General features: G+C 48.1%; 1 protein-coding gene across 2 annotated transcripts; it reads right to left on the bottom strand.

Moving 5' to 3' along the window:
- Positions 1–325: 325 nt before the first annotated feature.
- LOC135900879 (kelch-like protein 10) lies at positions 326–16,895 on the bottom strand. Of its 2 annotated transcripts, none has more exons than XM_065430473.1 (10): positions 16,558–16,895; positions 14,136–14,342; positions 12,184–12,395; positions 10,504–10,745; positions 8,441–8,624; positions 7,484–7,683; positions 6,031–6,141; positions 5,634–5,825; positions 3,656–3,781; positions 326–531 (listed from the first exon to the last, which is right to left on the bottom strand). In XM_065430473.1, the coding sequence occupies exons 1-10, from the start codon at positions 16,798–16,800 to the stop codon at positions 377–379; spliced, it is 1,872 nt and encodes a 623-aa protein (XP_065286545.1). In that variant the 5' UTR covers positions 16,801–16,895; the 3' UTR covers positions 326–376. The 2 variants fall into 2 exon arrangements, with proteins under 2 accessions (XP_065286545.1, XP_065286544.1); XM_065430472.1 differs by having other exon boundaries at positions 8,441–8,627; positions 16,558–16,894.
- Positions 16,896–18,737: the final 1,842 nt, after the last annotated feature.

Here is an 18,737-nt window from a genome sequence, read left to right as displayed (position 1 = left end):
GCCCAGGATATTGCGAGGTGTTTCAAGAGGCTTTCGGGATGTCTGTAAGAAAGTGCGTGAAACCATGGGGTATGCTTGCTTCTGTCCTTCTAGTTTAGCGGTTAACAGATTTCATCGAATCGTCCGACGGAAACAAACTATTCTCCCAGGACCTCCGATAACTCACGTACATAGATTCGCTGTGTCCGAATCTCAACTTGCTCGCATTTGCACTCATCTGCTCCAAAGTGTGTGCGCGCAAAGAGAGAGGAGTTTCTTGAGGAACAGCGAGACTTACTCGAGTGAATAATGCACGCATGCAATTACAAAGTTTCACACACACACAAAAAAAAAATAAAACCATTGTTATACAAATTCATCGAGGACGCCAACGCGGCTAGGGCTCGGCGCATGCGGAGAGGCGCCTGCAGACGTTGAGGCCCTTCAGTGTGCAGGCGGCCATGGCAGAGACCGCTTCGTTGAGCGGCACCGCGGGACGCCAGCTGTCGGTGGCCACGGAGTAACTCTCCACCTCCGCTGTGGTGCTCATCCCTGAGGCCAGTCGCAAGGAGGAAAACCCAGCAGCGTAAATTAAAGATACGCTAAATAGAAGCGCTGAAATAAAAAATAACGTGCAGCGCGAAGGACAAGGACAGCGATAGACGACAACACAGCGCTGTGTTGTCGCCTATCGCTGTCCTTGTCCTTCGCGCTGTACGTCATTTTTGATCGTGAATTACCAACTAGCCCAAGTAACCACCCTAGTTCACTGAAATCAGTTTACTAGCAGTAGTAGTCGTAGGCTGCAACAGCAATTATTGTGGTAATCCGTAGTAGTAGTAGTAGTTAGCAGCTTAGTAACGGTGATAAGTAGAAACATCCTAATTGACGAGATGGCCTCAATCGATGAGAAGATGGGGTAAAACTTCGCAGCGCTAGCCAGTACACATAGGGCAGTAAAAACCAAGGTGCTGTTCAGTCAATGTCTCAAGGCCGTTCTCACCTTTATCTGGGTTATTGACGCAACGTATGTGATTACGCACAAATGTGTCACCTGACTTATCACCTACAACTTTTGTGACAAGCATATGGAATACTCAGCGCCCGCCCCAGATAAATTGTTAGGTATTAGAGCGCGGTTTTCTTGGCGCTAAAAGCATTCCAGATCTGTGTATGGTAATGCGAGTTGTTTCCATTCTCGAAGGCATTCGAATACTTATGGCATACCACAGGAACTCCTTTAAACAGCCTGTAGTTATCGTGGCGATCGCAAGCAATGTAGCCCACATACTTGTGAGTAAGGGTGTATGGATCCCTCCACACCTAGTATTCCCACGGCAACGGATAAAAGCCGGACAACTCCGTAAACATAGCTTTCGCTCTTCAATGAACGGGTTACGGCAAAAATGCGTCGGAGCGCAGAGCACATTCAGCCTATTACAGCTGTCACCACTTGTTACGGGGTCGAGGTTTCGGCGATCTTCAACAGCGTCTGCTTGGAGCTCGAATCAGATTGACCATCGGAGATGGTCCTACAGGGAAGACGAGATGATGTAAAAAGAAGTACCAGAAGTTTAAGACATCGTTAGGGGTGAGCGGTGCGCTCCAAGACAAAAAGTACAGAAACGTTCGGCGTACGAGCTCCTGCACGCAAGGGCAGAGATGTCCACGTGGTGTCTCGCTGGCCTTCTTATACCCTACACCATTTGGGCAACCTCATTTTCCCTTGCACCCTGGGTAGAGTGCCTTGTCAGCACACTGGTCAGCCAGCACAGAGGAATACGGAGAAAAAAATCAACCCCTGGCGTAGAGGTGGTGAACGGAGGTCAATGGAGAGTAGGTTTGCACTGGGGCATAATCCCATCGCACACACCCGACGGACAAGTCTTTTCATGTCGACGGGCGTGACGATCAGGCGCGTCGTGTCTCAGGCGCTTGCCATTCGTTCCATTCATGGCCGCACAAAGTGAACCTTAACAAGCCGCAGCCAGAGAGATATCAGCGTGAGCTACACGTTTGTCGCGTGCGTTTCAAGTTTCAATTCAGCGAGCGACTTGCACTGGAAGGCGTTTCTTCATCAGTATCTGTCATCCGTAGCTTGGTATTTCTCGACGACAATCCGCGTAGTGATTGAGATTTCAGGTGCATTGTGAATCGTTCACGGGGACCCAGTGGACGCCACAGGAAATGGGTGACGTATGATCCCGTGCTAGACAATCTGCAAACTCTAATGGCAATTTGCTTCGTCATGTAAACATGGCCTTACATGTTGAGTTTGTCTTGGGCAGCATGCCGTCGTCTAATATTTTTTTGCCGGATAATTTTACCATGACTTTTGACTATCTACATTCCTTTGGCGTAAAAGCGTTCGTTATACTACAGCAAAAAAATAGGGGGGGTGGGAGGAACCTAAACTTTTTTGTTTGATTTCAAGCAAATCTTAACGCTGATGTTGTCACTCTGGTATCCCATATTTCATGTAAATAAAGTCCATTCACCTCGTTTCTATGCAGCATATGCTGGCGAAAATCACCACGTTAGATCTCTGCTTCCCTTTGAAAGCTATGCTGTTTTTATTGGTAGACACTCCGTTTCTTTGTTGCGCCTTCTTTCGTTCATTTCTTTTTCATCTGCAAGATAGTGAACAAACTCTAATCGCTGTCAACAGCGGGATTTAGGCCACGAAAGAATGCAGCAATAACGTGAATGGTGCCCTACCACATGGCAACTTCGGGACATGTGCTCCAACGTCGTGTCAAGATGCTAAAGAGCTGGTCACCGTCGAAGCCCATGGGTGCGTGCCCATGGGTGCGTGGCCGTGCATTCATCATCATCATCATCATCTTTCTATTTTATGTCCACTACAGGACGAAGGCCTCTCCCTGCGATCTCCAATCACCCCTATCCTGCGCCAAGCGATTCCAACTAGCACCCGCAAATTTTCTGCATTACGTACACGAATCACCTGCTTTGAGCAACCGCACACTTACTTCCTATCGCACAAAACCTTGTGCATGGCGACCGATGTAAATCGAAAACAGCGGGAGACAGTGTTGTCAGCGCCTCTACTATAAATTCTTTAAAGGAGTCCTCACCAGGTTTGGGTGCACCAAAATAAAAGCTGGGTGCGTACATGATGCCGTGAATATCACATCTGCGAGTTAAAGGGTTAACAGCGCACACAGATGGGTACAGTGTGAAGAACAACAGGACTTCACTCTGCCCCCTTCTGTGTGCGCTGTTAACCCTTTAAGATGCTTTACCGACTAGCCCACCAAGCCATCCTTGTGAACAGTCTGCGAGGTCTGCACCTACCTACGGCCATGAAAACAGCTCAACGGGGTCTGGTGAGGAGCCTTTTAAACTCTATTATTTTATCTATGCCAGGCGCTAAGTAGGGACATGGCAAACAAAAAAGTAGATAGTATACATGCTGTTTGGCATGTGAACATATCAGAGTGTCCTGAGAGTACTTCGGACTGGTGAGAAATCGGTACAAATAATTTTACCCAGCGGTGCCAGGTTGTTGGGTTGTTTCGAAATTTCTTGTACTACGCTGTAAGCGAAAATCACTATACGTGACCACACTAAAAAAAGAAAGACATTACGGAATATGTTTTGTCAGTACGCTTCCCGAAACCACTCTTGTGGTTCTCGACCCGTCAGAGGCACTCACCGTCGAAACCGCCGATGGCGTACAGCTCGTCATCGAACAGCGCCACGGCGAAGGTGCTCCGGCCTATCCTCATGGGGGTCACAGAGCGCCACCACAGCGGCCCCTCGCCCTCTCTGCTGGCCAACACTGGACACGGGGACAGGAAACAGCCACCCGGGTCATCAGGGAAAAAAATGTGAAGCTCTGCCACGAAAGGACTCTCACCCAAGTGAAAGCGCCATCTATATCGATTGGCGCCAGAGAAACATCGGCTCGCGTGCTACGCACAAACCGTCAAAGCCTCAGCGGGGTGATTGTGTGGCTGCATCGCCGGGCAAGCAACATTTTGTATTATATACTTATAATATGAAGCTTTCTTTGCCTGCTTCTTTTGGGCTTCGTGTGTCGTTATTTGACCATCTGGGCAAATAACCTAAGCCGATCCCACAGGAAGCTTAAAAGTAAACAAGGCCCATCTTTGAGATGTAATCAAAACCGATATATTCCTTATGGTTGTGTTAACCAAACTTGGTGACATTTTAGTTTCATCCTGACATTAGTGTTCGATGAGTGCCCTCGCGATGGTTTGAAGGTTATTTAAAATACAGGCCAATGCAGAAGTTCAATCAAAGACGTTGACGGAACAACCTTAACGATGCTATCGCGTCCCAGTCCCTCAGGTGCATGCACGTCGGCCAAGCTTGTCTCTTTTAATGACGCCCATTTATGGTGTACTTGGTAAAAATGCCTTTATTTGCACACTTTGACAAAGAATTGATACTTTTCTTCTAGAAGAAAAAAGCAGGGTTCTCGAGTGAATCTAGGGCCCCGATGCAAAAAGCTTTTCGTTCCCAAGTGATGTTTGCGAATAACCGGCCAACTTCGCTAGTAATATTTCCGTCTTCAGGATTGGTTGCAATATGAAGATTTCTAGCGTAAGATTCTCTTGTGAGTACGGACCCTCAGACTGTACTAACGCGAAATCTGGTGTCGGCGTCGAACGTCGTCGCGCTGAAAATCATTCCGAACCACAACCATGGAGGCCCGCCCAGTGGCGCAAAGGCGTTACTGAACTAATTGAATTACTCAAAGTAAAATGCGTCAGAAAAATTATGAAGTGCGACCTAAGCACGACCTACAGACACGATAGCGTCGGCTTGTAATTTGAGTATGCAAGCAAACTAAATTCTGTTACGCGACAACTCAAACTCAAACCCCTTTTGCAGGATTTCTACCATTCATAGAGCGGTGTGGCCTGCTCGGTTCCTTGCAGCACCACCATCCACCATCACCTCCGCCCATCCGCAAGAAACCTGAGCTTGCCGGGAAGCGCGTCAAGCAACCAGGGATCTTTGAATGCTATTGCAACGCACTCTTAGAGGCGAAGCTCAAGCGTCCTTTAAATTTTTCGTAAAGCTTATGTAGGAGCGCCTGCTCATTGGCCGCCCTTTCCATATCCGCCATTCACGATAGCGATTGATGAGATAACGAGACATCTTAATCGGCGATCGCCCATCGACGACGGTACTTACGAAGGAAGGACCCAGTTGACAAAGCTTGTCGTTCGGAAGTGATCGTTGCTATTTGCTGGGCGCCTTCGCTAATGATATGTTCAGCATCAGGATTGGCTGGAACTCGCCTTTACGAATTCTGGCATAGGAGCTTTTTGTGAACGACGGCCGAGAACCTTATGGTCAGTTCATACGCAAGAAGTTTTCGCAAAGGAAGATTTCAGCCAATCGTGATGCTCGGTGAATGAAAGCGGCCGGCCTATGGCAAAGGGAATTTATGAAGAAAAGAATTGATGAAACCGGCATGAAATCTTGCCGTGCAGCAAATACAGTTCTACCGTGAAGACAAAACAATGTCGAGACTACCGCTTAGGCTTTGGATATTTTTGACGTGTTTTGAGAGATCTGGACTTGACTTTTTTTTTCAGCTAACTGTCCTAGACAAGTGACCAAACGTTAGGCCAGCCGTCATCATTTAGCCCGTATACCTGAGCTTAGCCGTCGGCGGCCATCATACCCGCCGATGACGTAGATGCGCTCGCCGAGCACCGCCATCTGGTGGCTGCAGCGTGGACTGGGCAGCTGCCGCACTAGGCACCACATGTTGCGGCTGGGCGTGTACTCTTCCACGCTCGTCAGCACCTTCTGGCCGTTGAAGCCGCCGCTCACGTATATCTTGCCTGTGAAATAGGCATGGGAGCCGACGTACACCTCTATAGAAACAATTCCAGATATAATAATGCTTGTGTGGTAGCGTCGGTTGTAGTGTAAACAGAGTGCAATACGTCACTGCTTGAACTGCAGTATACTAGCATCTGAAGTGGTAGAGGTAGCAGTAGTAGCTTAAGCATTGGACAGATGTTCTGCAGCCTTGTCGTGACTTGCCTTTGAAGGCACAGGCGGCGCCATCGCTGCGTCTTCTCTTCATGGCGGACACCAGGGTCCACTGGTTGGAGCGCGGGTTGTAGCGCTCCACGGAGGCTGTGCGTTCGCTGGCTGCATGACAAGACGATAACGATGGTCTCGATTCATTCGGAAAAAAGCCACGAACGCTACGAAAACAGCATGTCACAACAACGTCGCCTCGACGAGTTCCCTAGACACCGCGTGATCAGCGAGCAACACGTTCACATTTTGCGCAATGCAGGCACATAGGGAAATTTTAAAGGCGCCCCATAAGACGCAGTACGGAGTTGTACCATAATCGCCGACTGTGGTGGTTTAAAACTCTCCGTCACAGAATGTTTTTGTTGTCAGCCGAAAGTGTATATATATATATATATATATATATATATATATATATATATATATATATATATATATATATATATATATATATATATATATATATACATATATCTATATGCTCTAGTAAAGAACAAAGAATTCGAGAATGTCCCACAGGACCTACAACTTCTTTTATATTTTACTGTTTTACCAAGCTAATCGCAACAAGCGTGCACGGAAATGAGAGTTATACGAGGAACAACAGACCAAAGACCAAAGTTCAAATCTATACCGCATCGCAGCAGCCGATTTCGGGTCGACATGCAAACAGTTTGCAAGCTCTCTAAATTTGTTCATATAAGCGCCTAACGAGCTACCACAGTCCAGGGTATGCAATTTGGTCGCAGTCACATTATTTCGGTAGGGCGTAATGGATGGCCTCGAAGAACCTCCATGTAGCTGAGATTTCTGAGCACTATAAAGAATTCCTCTGCACGCAAGTGAGTAACGTCCCTTCAGCAGCAACTTGTAATATCGTGGTATACAACGTTAAACAAAATGCCAAAAATAGTGCGGCCTCTGTGCTACATTTACGAAGAACGTTGTCACAGTTTGTGGCGAGAAAATATGTTGATACGATTAACAGCCTTCAATACCATTGAACTCGGTGTCTGAAGAATTGAGACCTACGTCAGGACAGCTTTGTCGAGAGGCGCACGCGACAAGCAGGGAGTCATAGTCCGTAAAAGTTGCGCGAGTGCGTACAGAAACCCGTCGCCCAAGAAACATTTACCCTGTTCTCACTCGGCGATTCCCGCTGTCCTAGCCCTTCACTGGCCCAACGTTGCTTCTTCACGCTCGTCTCGCCGTCCTTACGATCTAAACGCTAACGCGAGGATCACGGGTCCCCGAGAGCCTCAGCTGGCGACCTTGCTCATTGGAGCCACCGACCCTGTACCCACATTCCGGCGTGCAACATGGGGCGACGAAATCGGGGCTCGCGCACCTGGCTTCCGAGAAATGCCAGATGGCCACGTGATCTACTAACGCGACCGCATTTCCATGTGCACTTTTCCCTCTCTAGGTTTCGCTGGTGTCTGCGCGTGCGTACCGTTGCGCCCTCCGACGGCGTACACGTAGCCGTCCAGGGCCACGGCGGAGACGTAGCCCCGAGCGATGTTCAGGCTCGAACGGGCCTCCCACGTGCAGCGCTCGATGTCGAAGCAGTCGCAGGAGCGCAGGTAGGCGCTGTCCTGCATGCCCCCGACCACGTACAGCCGATTGCGCAGCAGCGCCACGCCGTGGTAGGCCCTGCAGAAAACATGTGGGCCTTTTTTTTAATACTTAGGCTACTTCACTTGGTGTTGTTCTATCAGGAAGGTACTAATTCAAAGCACACGTCACGTGTAGCACAGATCTTTAAAGCGAAGCCGAATCTCTATAGAAAAAGAAAACCAAATATAGCTGAATGGCTCAGACTACTACGAAATGACCCGCTAAGGGTGTCCTCGTAATGCACGCATCAGAGTTAAGGAACAATTTTTCCAGCTCTACATATCGAATGAGAGATCAGTTCGTTTCAGAGGAAGTCGCTCTGCCAGCTAATTGAAAGCGAGAGGATAGGAGAGCCATCACTCACAAAACATGGCAGTGGATGCGGTTCACATCCGCTGCCAAGGTTTGTGAGTGCTCGTGCTGGCTGAGATTCGCAGGGTTACGTGAAGTAGTAAAACAAATACAGAAGAAGGTAGCTGGAAAAAGGCACAGCGGTAACTCAATTGCTAGAGCATCACACGCATAATGCGAATACGTGGGATCGTTCCTCACCTGCGGCAAGTTATTTTTTCATCCACTTTCCTTTCCATTTTTTTACGATTTCTTTAATCCAATTAGTAAGTAAAAGTAATTTCCCCCACGTTGTCCTTGGTGTCATTGTTTGTTGGCTTCTTATGACATGACGTATACACTTCACTCACGTCCACTTTCTTTCCACTTTGACACTGCTCCTCTGTTACAATCAACATAGGCAAACGTCCCACAGCGGAACGCGCGCGCGCCCCAATCTTGCCTGGGCCCGAATCCCGGCATGTGCTTCATGAGCCACCTCCCGGCCCTGGGATCGTACGCCTCCATGGCGTCTCGCTCGTTGCCGTCGCTCCAGCCGCCCACCACGAAGAGCATCTCGTACGGCATGCGTGGCAGCCAGCGCTCCGGGTTGCGCGCCACGCCACAGCGCTCGCAGGGAAGCTGTGCTGCTGCAGAAGAAATTAATGGTGCATGCATTAATTTAGCGGTTCAATGAATGAATGAATGAATGAATGAATGAATGAATGAATGAATCTACGGCGTGAGTAAAGGTGTGCGCGCACCACGTGTCTCGAGAAATGCGTGAATTTCTTACAGCGGACACACGCCGTTGCTGTGGCGCAGTGGCTTTTGTGTTTGGCGCCGCTATAAGTCCGAGGACGCGAGATCGAATCCCGGCCTTGGCGCATACGCGTTTCGACGAGGGCGAAATGTAACACCAGTTTACCGTGCGTTGAGTGCGCGTTAAATAACCCTTAGTGGTCAAAAATATTCCGAAGTCTCCCACTACGGCGTGCCTCGTAATCGTGCCGTGGTTTTGGCACGTAAAATCCCAGAATGTAGTTTTTTTTTTTTTGGTAGCGGACACATTGTTATCCGAAAAATTATGTGCCTAACCCAGGAACAGTTGGGAGAACCTGTACCAAAAAAAAAAAAGCGGCGCAGACTAAATATGTGCCATCGCACATTTCGGGTCAGCACGTTAAAGAGCACGAGGTGGTCAACATCATTCGGCAATCATGGACAACGGCGTGGCTTGTAATCGAATCTTTGTTTTAGCGCGTAAAACTGTAGGATTTATTTAAATTGGCATCAATAAAAGGTGGCCGCGTAGATTCCAGATGGCACAGCCCTAATTGCGGGAAGCGCGTGATCTGATTAGACGAGCCTGTCGCACTGCCGTGTTGGCGACAACGTACGCGAAGTCCTCGATGCCGACAGTGAGAAATTGAGCAAAAGAATAGTGACATGTCTGCGGTCTCCGTCAAAAAAGTAAAACGTCGCAAATGGGGCAGTACGCTTTCATTTTAGTTTACGTGACCACGCTAACGCCACACACACACAAACACAAACACACACACACACACACGCACACACTACGAAGGATGCTGCAGTTTGGACAATCTGCGGTTCTTGAGAGCCGATGTGCTTGAGCGATGGGTCCCAGTGTTAGAGAATACACGTTGTCGAGATTGTGTTGCGCCTTCGTTAGCATACGGTTTCATACAATAAGTACTAGAGTCTACGGAAGCTGCAGCAAGCGGAATGGTTCAGACTGCTTAGTAATAGTGGGTAGTACCTGGATGTGCCTAAATTTAGTCGTTCTGGCTTCGAACGGCTTTGTGACTTTGTAAACTCACAATTTCGGAGAAAGTACTGTATAAAAACTAAATAAACATTATTAATATTGCCCGATGGTAGGATTCGAACATAGGACCTGTAGCTCAGAGGCGCCGATATTGAAACCATTATACTACGTACGCATGCTTCAAGGAGTGGCACCGAACGCCATTTTATGAATTTCTCGCGGTTTAAGCCAGCGCACCGAGATGCTTGGCACATTTCGAGTTAGCCACCTCGACAGGCTGAACTGCTGCAGTTAGTAGCAATTGTGCGTGTTCGCGCAGTATACATTGCTACAAAGTATACATTGCTCTGAAATTCAGGACAATTAAGGCAGATAAAGCATAATGAGCAAAGCCAAAAGAACGTCTGAATCCACAAGCGCGAATACTAGACAAATCCGTATACTACCCACCATTCCCACGGTAGCTGAACAATTGAAGCGCCACAGTTCCCTCTGGTAGTGACTGCAGGAAACGCAATATTTGTCAGCGTGTTATGCGAGCTTGGGATAGCCAGCTATTGCAGGCGTAGTTTTGCTGATATGTTTCTTTTCGTGATAGTGACCTTTGCCTCGTCCTAGTTTATGTTGAACGTGCTATGGGATGGTATTTAGTATAACCTAGTGTTCTAGTAAACGAAACTTCTTTTTTCTCACATTTTCCAGTGACTTGTACTACGAAATTTCATATTGCAACTCACAGCTTCTGGGTGCAGCGGGGGCAACAACGTCGCTCCGGCCGGTGTTGCCGCTGTCTCCGTTGCCGTCGACGAGAAGAGGGGACGCCGCACCCGCGTCCGAGCGACGGGCGGCGTACTGCACCAGCAGCAGCGGGCTGGGCGAACACAGGCAGGGGCCTCGCCGCTGTGCCTCGCACACAATATCGCAGTACGCGGGGATGCACGCCAGCGTTGGATACAAACGGCCGAAGTCTTCCGGCGCCCTGGGTACCGCCGTGCACTGCTGCTGAGTAAACGCCTGGCAACCACGTCGCGGGTACAGGAACGAATATATATAAGTAATCTGAAACTAGTTAAAGTAACGTCGGAAGCGACGTAGCGGGGAACGACATCTGCTGGGAGTTAGGCGGACGCGAGCGACACTTTGATGAGGCCCACCAAGCTGCGTGAAGGAATTCATGAGTAGATTAAATTTACGACGTAGTCACCCAGTCCAGGCTTCAATGGTGATAGAGGAAAGGTAGAGAATTTTTTCAATGCAGAGCTGGAGCATCGGTGGTGTAATGCGTTAAACTAAAGACGAAGTCAGGTTGTAGTACCAGGCAGGCACGTACCCAGGATATTTTTCGGGGGGGGGGGGGGGGGGGGGGGGGCAACCCAAGGTAACTTCTATGCGAATAAGGGGGGCTACTTTACCAGCACAAATGTGAATAGCGTCCACCATTCACCATAAGAACTCGTAAACCCACATAATATAAAAGAAATAAGGTGCATTTTACAGGTGCGCCTGTGCGATATACCTCTCCTTTACTTGGCAAACATAGAACTACGTCAAATGGACTTGCGCAGGTAAAAAGCGCAGGGAGAACACTGCCAAGAACAAGTAAAGAAACCAAAGAGTAACATAAAGATTAGTAGAATACAACTTAAAGAAACAGCAGTTGGCAACCAAGGCACACAAACCGCGCGGAGTTGTGTTACTTCGGCAGCCAACCACAGAAGCAAACGAAATCGTCGTCATGCGGCCTTTTCAATATGGCGTCGTACTTGATACCTCCGGAGCGTCTGCTGTTCTTGAAGAGTCTTTTCATCGGCGGAAGCAATAAGGTGTGCAACGGACATGGACAAAGTGTATGGAGTCTGAGCATCTCACTTTTCAAAAGTCTGCGGGGCCAGTTCATTTCACTGCTGAACTCGTTTTCCTCATGAAACTTCACTGCCAACTGAAGTGAAACTTGACAACAAATCGTTGCAGCAAAGCAAGCAAGCGTGCCCCCTTGGGTACGTGCCTGGTACCAGGTTAAGATTCTGGAAGTACCAATATGTTAGTGATACCATAAGCAAGAACGTAAGGGGCTGTAAAATTTTTTTCAGCTCTTTAATTAATAAAGTCATGGTGGCGCTGTCATTAGTAATGGCCACCATAGCTCAAGCCTGGCAGGCAGTGGTAAATGCAAAAACAACCTCACATCACGTGCGGTGTACTTAGAAAAAAATATATGTTGCGCAGCTTGCCTACTTTACTGGGTTTACAAACCCCCTCGTGATTTCTTTTCACGCGGGGAATTTCTGAATATTTAGTAGCATCTCGGCCGTAAGCGAAAACGTAGCCGCGCCATACACACGCATCTTTTTTTTTCTGGCTTTCATGTTTCAGGAATTCAACGGCTCTAAACGATGGCCAGCTGTGGCGCCACTTACAACGATCCGCAGAGCCCGACACGCACGCACTGCAGCAGCCTCGACAGGTCGGCGCCAGCCTCGCCGCTGGCGGACGCATCTCTGGCCGACGACCAGCGCACGATCGCTTGCAGCAGGTTCGCCTCGTTCCGCACGTTCAGCTCGCTGGAGGCGAACAGTTCGACGAGCAGCGCCTCGGAGACATCCGGGAACTCGTCGCTTGTACGCCACACCTACGCAACGGAATGCAGCGCGCCGAAAGCTGTCGGCCACCAGGTGCTACACCGACACGAGAGGCTGAATAAGGGTGTCATCGAACGACGAGGTAAAGCGACGGCTGGGTAAAGAATGTTTCGTTTCAGAGCTCCTTCGAGATGCTGTACGCGATTCTATTCCTTTACTAAGTGCACGGTCATTCGCCGCGGATTTCAGCAGCAGACGGTCCAGACGGTCCAGACGTTGTGCAGACGGTCCAATTCACTGAAGATATAGCGGAGAGTATACACGCTAACCATATCATATATGCTTGAAATCTTGAAGCCATTTCTGAAATGGATACCTGCAGGCTTCTGCGACACGTTGCAGGACACCGTTGGTAGTTCGCAATGCAGTTGCAACAGCCCGCAAACGGCACCTAAATTGCCATCAACTGCGCCTTCAATTTTCTCAGAAAGCCCCAATAAACTGTCCTTGGTGTTAAAATACTGTATGCATACAGCCCCAGAAGTTCAAGCCGTCACTTGACTCATAGATCAACAGCAACAACGTAAACTGAAGATGACCAGCGTCTTAAAGATTGTCAAGCGAGTCCAACCCCTGTACTCAAAAGCAGGGACTGGGCGCCTTTTCTTCGATTTGACTACGCATGGTGTTTTACGTAACTTGACCCAAAATTTAAAATATGCAAATACCACGCAGCTGGACCAAACCAAGGTAATGTTTGTCATCGCTTGGAGGTAATAAAATATTTTTTGCATTCCTTCTAATTAGATAATTAGTCTTAATTAATCAACTCCTCAATCATGATATATAGATTAAAAGTATCAATGAGAAAATTGTAGAGCAGCATGAGAAACTCGCGATACAGCTTTTTGTTGCTCAATACGTGCTACCTAAATGTTTTTCCGAGCCTGAAAGAAGCCAGCGAATACACGCAAAATTGCTGCGCGAGTGGCCGCTCGAGACACATTGCATTGTGCCTGTCCTCAGTGACTCCGGGCTAGAAAAGATGGTTCCCGAGGGATGCCGATGTTAGAGTTATTAAAGCCTACACTGTAACTAACAGATATGGAAAGGAGATCCTCTCTGGCGGAACATCTCGCAAATAAACGAGGCTGGCACAATAGACTGGCACATCTGTACAAGTTCTTCTCGAGTTGGATAGCGGTGTACTTGCCAGTGCATTCTGAGTTTGTCACTAAATTATCAGTGCCAGGTTTACATGAGACTTCCTGGTAAAGCTTTACTTTATTCGCGCTCACATTTTGCGCAGAGGTGGAAATTCGCAGTAACTTAAGTGCATTATCACGTTTGCTTGGGTATTACTAGTAGGTAATCTCTACAGGAACTGCCACTCAAGGCATACCTAGTCCACTGCAACTAAACAGTGACGCCATCTATCATGGCGACGGAGAACATTGCACCTGCGCCGTTGCAGTGACAGATGACCGCCGCTCAGTCAAAGTGAAACAAAAACATTTTCAGTAGCGCCTTCGCAGTCCACCTCTATTTCGAATTCATTGTTTGCAATACTGGCCGAGTACGCCTACAAATGTGGTATCAGAGCAAACTCAAACGTAAAATGCTACCTTTGCGCAAAATCTGAGCGCGAATGAAAAGGCGGTTATGCAGGAAGTGTCGAGCTTAACCTCGCTCGGCTGGTTATGCAACAGACAATGAGGATGAACGTTCTAGAATACGGAGGCGAGCGTTCTCAGTCGAAAACTGCGAGGCCGCGCAGACAGATCACTTGCCTGGTCGAAGTGCTCGCGCACGTAGCTGAACACTGCTTGGCTGAAGTTCGGGCAGTGGTACCACCGCGCCAAGGTGGCCATGCCCAGACAGTTCTCGATGTCCATGTTGGACAGCATGTAGTTCAGGCACAGGTTGCGCACGTCGTCCATGAGCAGCATGTCGGCCGCGGCCAGGACCTCGGTCACGTTCTCCTCGTTGATGCGCAGCTGCAGCCGCGAAGGACGAACGCATCCGGTTGCGAAAATCGAGGCTTCGCGGCCTACCCGCCGTGGTTGCTCAGTGAGTATGGTGTTGGGCTGCCGAGCACGAGGTCGCGGGATCGAATCCCGGCCACGGCGGCCGCATTTCGATGGGGGCGAAATGCGAAAACACCCGTGTGCTTAGATTTAGGTGCACGTTAAAGAACCCCAGGTGGTCAAAATTTCCGGAGTCCTCCACTACGGCGTGCCTCATAATCAGAAAGTGGTTTTGGCACGTAAGACCCCAAATATTATTATAGGCTTCACGGCCGGCTTAAGGCAGCGCTACAGGACGAGGACGCAGGAAGGAAGCGGTAGGACACGCGCTGTACTCGCAACCATGTGTCTGTCCTTCCACTTCTCTAAATTGTCCTCGTTTTGTCGCGCTCTTTAGATCGGCTGTGAAACCACACACAGTCGCTCGCCTCTTTCTTTTTTACCTTTGGCAAGAAAAAAATACCAAGGCAGTTTTCTAGGGAAAAGGTTTTGTGAAAAATATGCCCCCTTAAATCTTCATTAACGGCGCTTCTGTTCCAAGAGGTGCACCGCGCCTCCTCTTGATTTAATCTCATTTATACACCACTGGCAAAGAATTGAAGCAGTTGAAGTCATAAAGCACTACTCGTATAAAATGGTGTGTACTAAATACTTTCAGGATCAGACAACCCTGACAGGAACTAAACTCTATATTGACGAATAAATACATGAAATATAAACATTTGTGTAAGGAGACTGCGAGCGATGAATAGAAAAGGACTCATCAATCCGGTGACAACGTTTCGGCAAGAAGGCTGTTGACTGTCAAGGCATTCGAAGGACTTTTACACTTTTATGCAACTAAGGTTTTCTTTGCAATTCCTGGCAAGGTGACTATTCTTCCCGACATTGGCTTCCTCCCTGTTATTGGCAACATTACGGAAAATGACAGGTGCCGCGCTAGGAGATAAGACGGCAATGTGCATTACACTGTAAAAATGCTTACACCCTTGACGTTGTTTTCTTTTCGTACTGGTAACATCCTTACCGTTAGGGCCTTACAAAAATTTATAGAGGCCGACAACGGAGTTCTAACTAGACGTGCGATAACAAAAGACGTAGTTGAACACTATGTAATCATTCTGACAGCCTTGGGCGCATACAAATATCCGACAATATAATTCCATAGACAGAGATATGAAACTCTCCTCTCGGATATTTTTTTGCGCCCAAGTCTGTTAGAATGATTGCATAGTTTACAACTATGTCTTTTTTCATAGCACGTCTAGTTATAACTCCGTCGTAGTCTTCTATAATATTTTTGTAAGGTTCCAACGGCAAGGTGTTACCAGTGCGACAAGAAAACACCCTGAAGGGTTTAGACATTTTCACAGTGTAGATGGAGAAAGAGGCTACAGGACAGTTTCTTTTTGTAATTAAGAGTGATAAGATGCGCAAGAAGAGTGATGTGTAGAGCAGGTCATCGGTGGTTTATTAATGTAAGAGGATGAGTGTCAAAGGAAGTAAAATGCCACCGAGTTCAAAGATTAATAGTATTGGCAAACGATATTAGCCAACTTGCATTCCAAGACTAAAAAAAAATTTACAACCTTGGGATATTATCTTATCCTCAACTCTAATCGTCATCCGCCATGCCTATAAACTTCCTCTACCACTCTGCAGTCGCTCACTTCCTGTCATAAACGCCATGTGGCACTGACGAAGCGTTGAATAAAGCAAATTCACGCATGATTCGTTGATTGATGATGTTTAGCATCATACATCAACACTGGAACAATAATAGGCGCCTTAGTGGAGAGCTTTCGGGTGACTTTTGAACATCTGCGCGTTTTTAATCCGCACTCAAATTTAAGTATACGAGCACCTTTGCATTTCGCCCTATCTAATGCAAGAGAGATGACGTTTATTTCTTGGGGGCAAGATAATATCTAAAGGGCGCAATTTTTTTATTGTAGCTTAGGATAAGAGCCGGCTTAGGCTGGAGATCATTAGGAAATGCCTTCATCCTGTGGCGGACTTTAACAGGCTTCTTTTGATGATGGTAATAGCTTTGGAGATGGGGACTGCGGTCACGATGGTGTTGTCGATACTGACTGGCGCTATTGGGGTTCAAGTTTCCCGCCTATTTTCACAAGGACTAGGTACCAACTCGCGTCGCGTCTCCATCGTTTGCTACTTGACCCACCTTATTCTGGTATTGGTAACCGAACAACACTCCCATTGTGGAAGCCTTGACGTCCTGGAGAAGGACATCTTTGCGGTCCCCGTACTCGATGGAGAACAGGGCCTGAAAGACCGGGCTCAACGCGCTCAAGAAACCGCGGTGGACATTGAACTCGCCACCGTCAGCCGTGCGAACCCGGCAGTCGTGCGAAATCCTGCAGCCGTCCAGGGCGGAATGGTCGGCCGAGGAGGACACCTCGGACATGGTGCTCGGACGACGAGATGACGCGTCGTCGCAGAATCGGGACCGTTGCGCTCGTCGCGTGCGCCTCGTGGAAGTCGCCGCGTCGTCTTTGTCTTGCTCGCCCATGCAAACTGCACGCGAGAGAGCGAGGAATAGATGTCTATTCGTAACAAAAAAGAAAGAAAAGGAAGAATAACATTCGCTTTATAAGAAGAAGTAACTTTAACAAAGAATAGTCCGGCAGTTCTTGCTGTGGTGGCCTCAGGTGACGGCTCGAAGTCCTTGGACTCGAGCGGCATCTTCGGCTTGCCGGACGGCGCTGGTCTGCCAGCTCTGAACTTCTGATAGCCGCCTCCCAGCGGCGGCGACGCCTACGGAGAAGGTCCCCGGCGGCTCCCGCGCTTTATAAGACAAAGGAAATTATTAGTACACTCATTCAACAAACTTGGGCTATCGCTAACTTCACCAACACCATTCTATCTTTCGGTGCGACCTCACTGGGATCCAGCCACAGGGATGCTTTTCTTGCAATTTACAATTTTATTAGAGATACAAAAAGAGTACCTTGCTGACTTTCTAAAATTATCAGTATTTTCTATTATTTCGTTTATTTACGTTAACTTATTTTATCAATATTCTTAAGAATATTTTCATCACACGTCTAAATTACAGTTCTAGTCTCACACTCCACAACTTAAATATAGTTTGGCTTTACTTCTAAGCATACGAAAAACCGCCTGCTTCTTGGCCAATCCCCCATAGTGGGTATGCGCCACTGTCTGGGACACGAGACACAAGAGAAGCGTTCCCCGTGGATGCAATGGTGGAAATCGGTGATATAAGCGAAGCTTTCTTTGATGTTTACTAATGTGTATTATCTCCACTTCTTCATTTTTTTTTTCAGTAGCTCAGCGCGCATCGCTAGATCATTGCACGCTCCGCTCCCACTGTGTCCCATGTACTTTTTTTCGCAACTGTCTGCATTTATTGCGTACTACTTCTTCACTGAGATGCAGCCGACTAGTACGACTTTCTGTTGCCGACTCGTTCGCTTCCTGCCTCCTGTTGCGCTTGTCTATTCGAGCACCTACGCAGTGGCATATACCCAGTCTGGGAGCAGAAAAATAAAGGAGGAGAACGTTGCTGGCTGCAATTGGATATAGCCATGCAAAACATGCCGGCAGTTGCTCCACCCGAGCACCTCTCTTCAGAAAAAGTTCCTCATTTTTACGAAGCGCAGCGCGAGGCGGTGAATAAGACTACGCGTGCAGCGAGTTTGGAACAGCAATCGTGCGCGAAGCCTGTAATCCATCCCGCGCACGTGCCGCACTGGCATCTTCCGGAGGGATGGATCCTTTCTGCAGGGTTACTGACCGCGAATGTTCAAATATCCAGTGGCACGAGCTCAGTTCTCATACCTGGTGGGCCAAGTTGTTGTATCCTCTGCATGACAGCAGCCAGTAGCGAACTTATAGCACCCGCTAAGTCGGGGCAGGAGGCAAAAAATTAAAAAAATTATGCAGATCCCACGCACAGCAGGAATCGACGTGAGCGAAGCTTTCCGTGCTGGATTCTTCGATTGATGATAATTAGCAGTGATATTGACGGTTAAAGCTTAATTTCTTCAACGTTTAGGCTAACACGAGAGTGGTGAGTTGATATTAAACGTCACCTTGCGAGCACCACTGCTGTCTGTCTGCGTAGTACACAGAACACACAGGGAGAGATGCTTGCTTGAGGCGTTGTTGTGCGCCATATTTTATAACTTCTGAGAGGGTTGAGCGTTGTCATTTCCTCACATGGCACATCGCATGGTGGCAGAAGTAGTAAACTTGAATTGTATTATTGGGCTGTACGTTCCAAAACCACACTCGGATGCAAGCCGTAGTGGCGGACTCCGGATTAAGTTTGGCACCGTAATGTTCTTTAACATGTCCCAAAATCTATGTGCACGTGCG

The sequence above is a fragment of the Dermacentor albipictus genome, chromosome 2 (genome assembly GCF_038994185.2).
Source record: "Dermacentor albipictus isolate Rhodes 1998 colony chromosome 2, USDA_Dalb.pri_finalv2, whole genome shotgun sequence".
Lineage (NCBI taxonomy): Eukaryota > Metazoa > Arthropoda > Arachnida > Ixodida > Ixodidae > Dermacentor > Dermacentor albipictus.
Note: the sequence above shows the minus strand (reverse complement) of the source record. Positions and strands in the feature narration are given on the sequence as shown.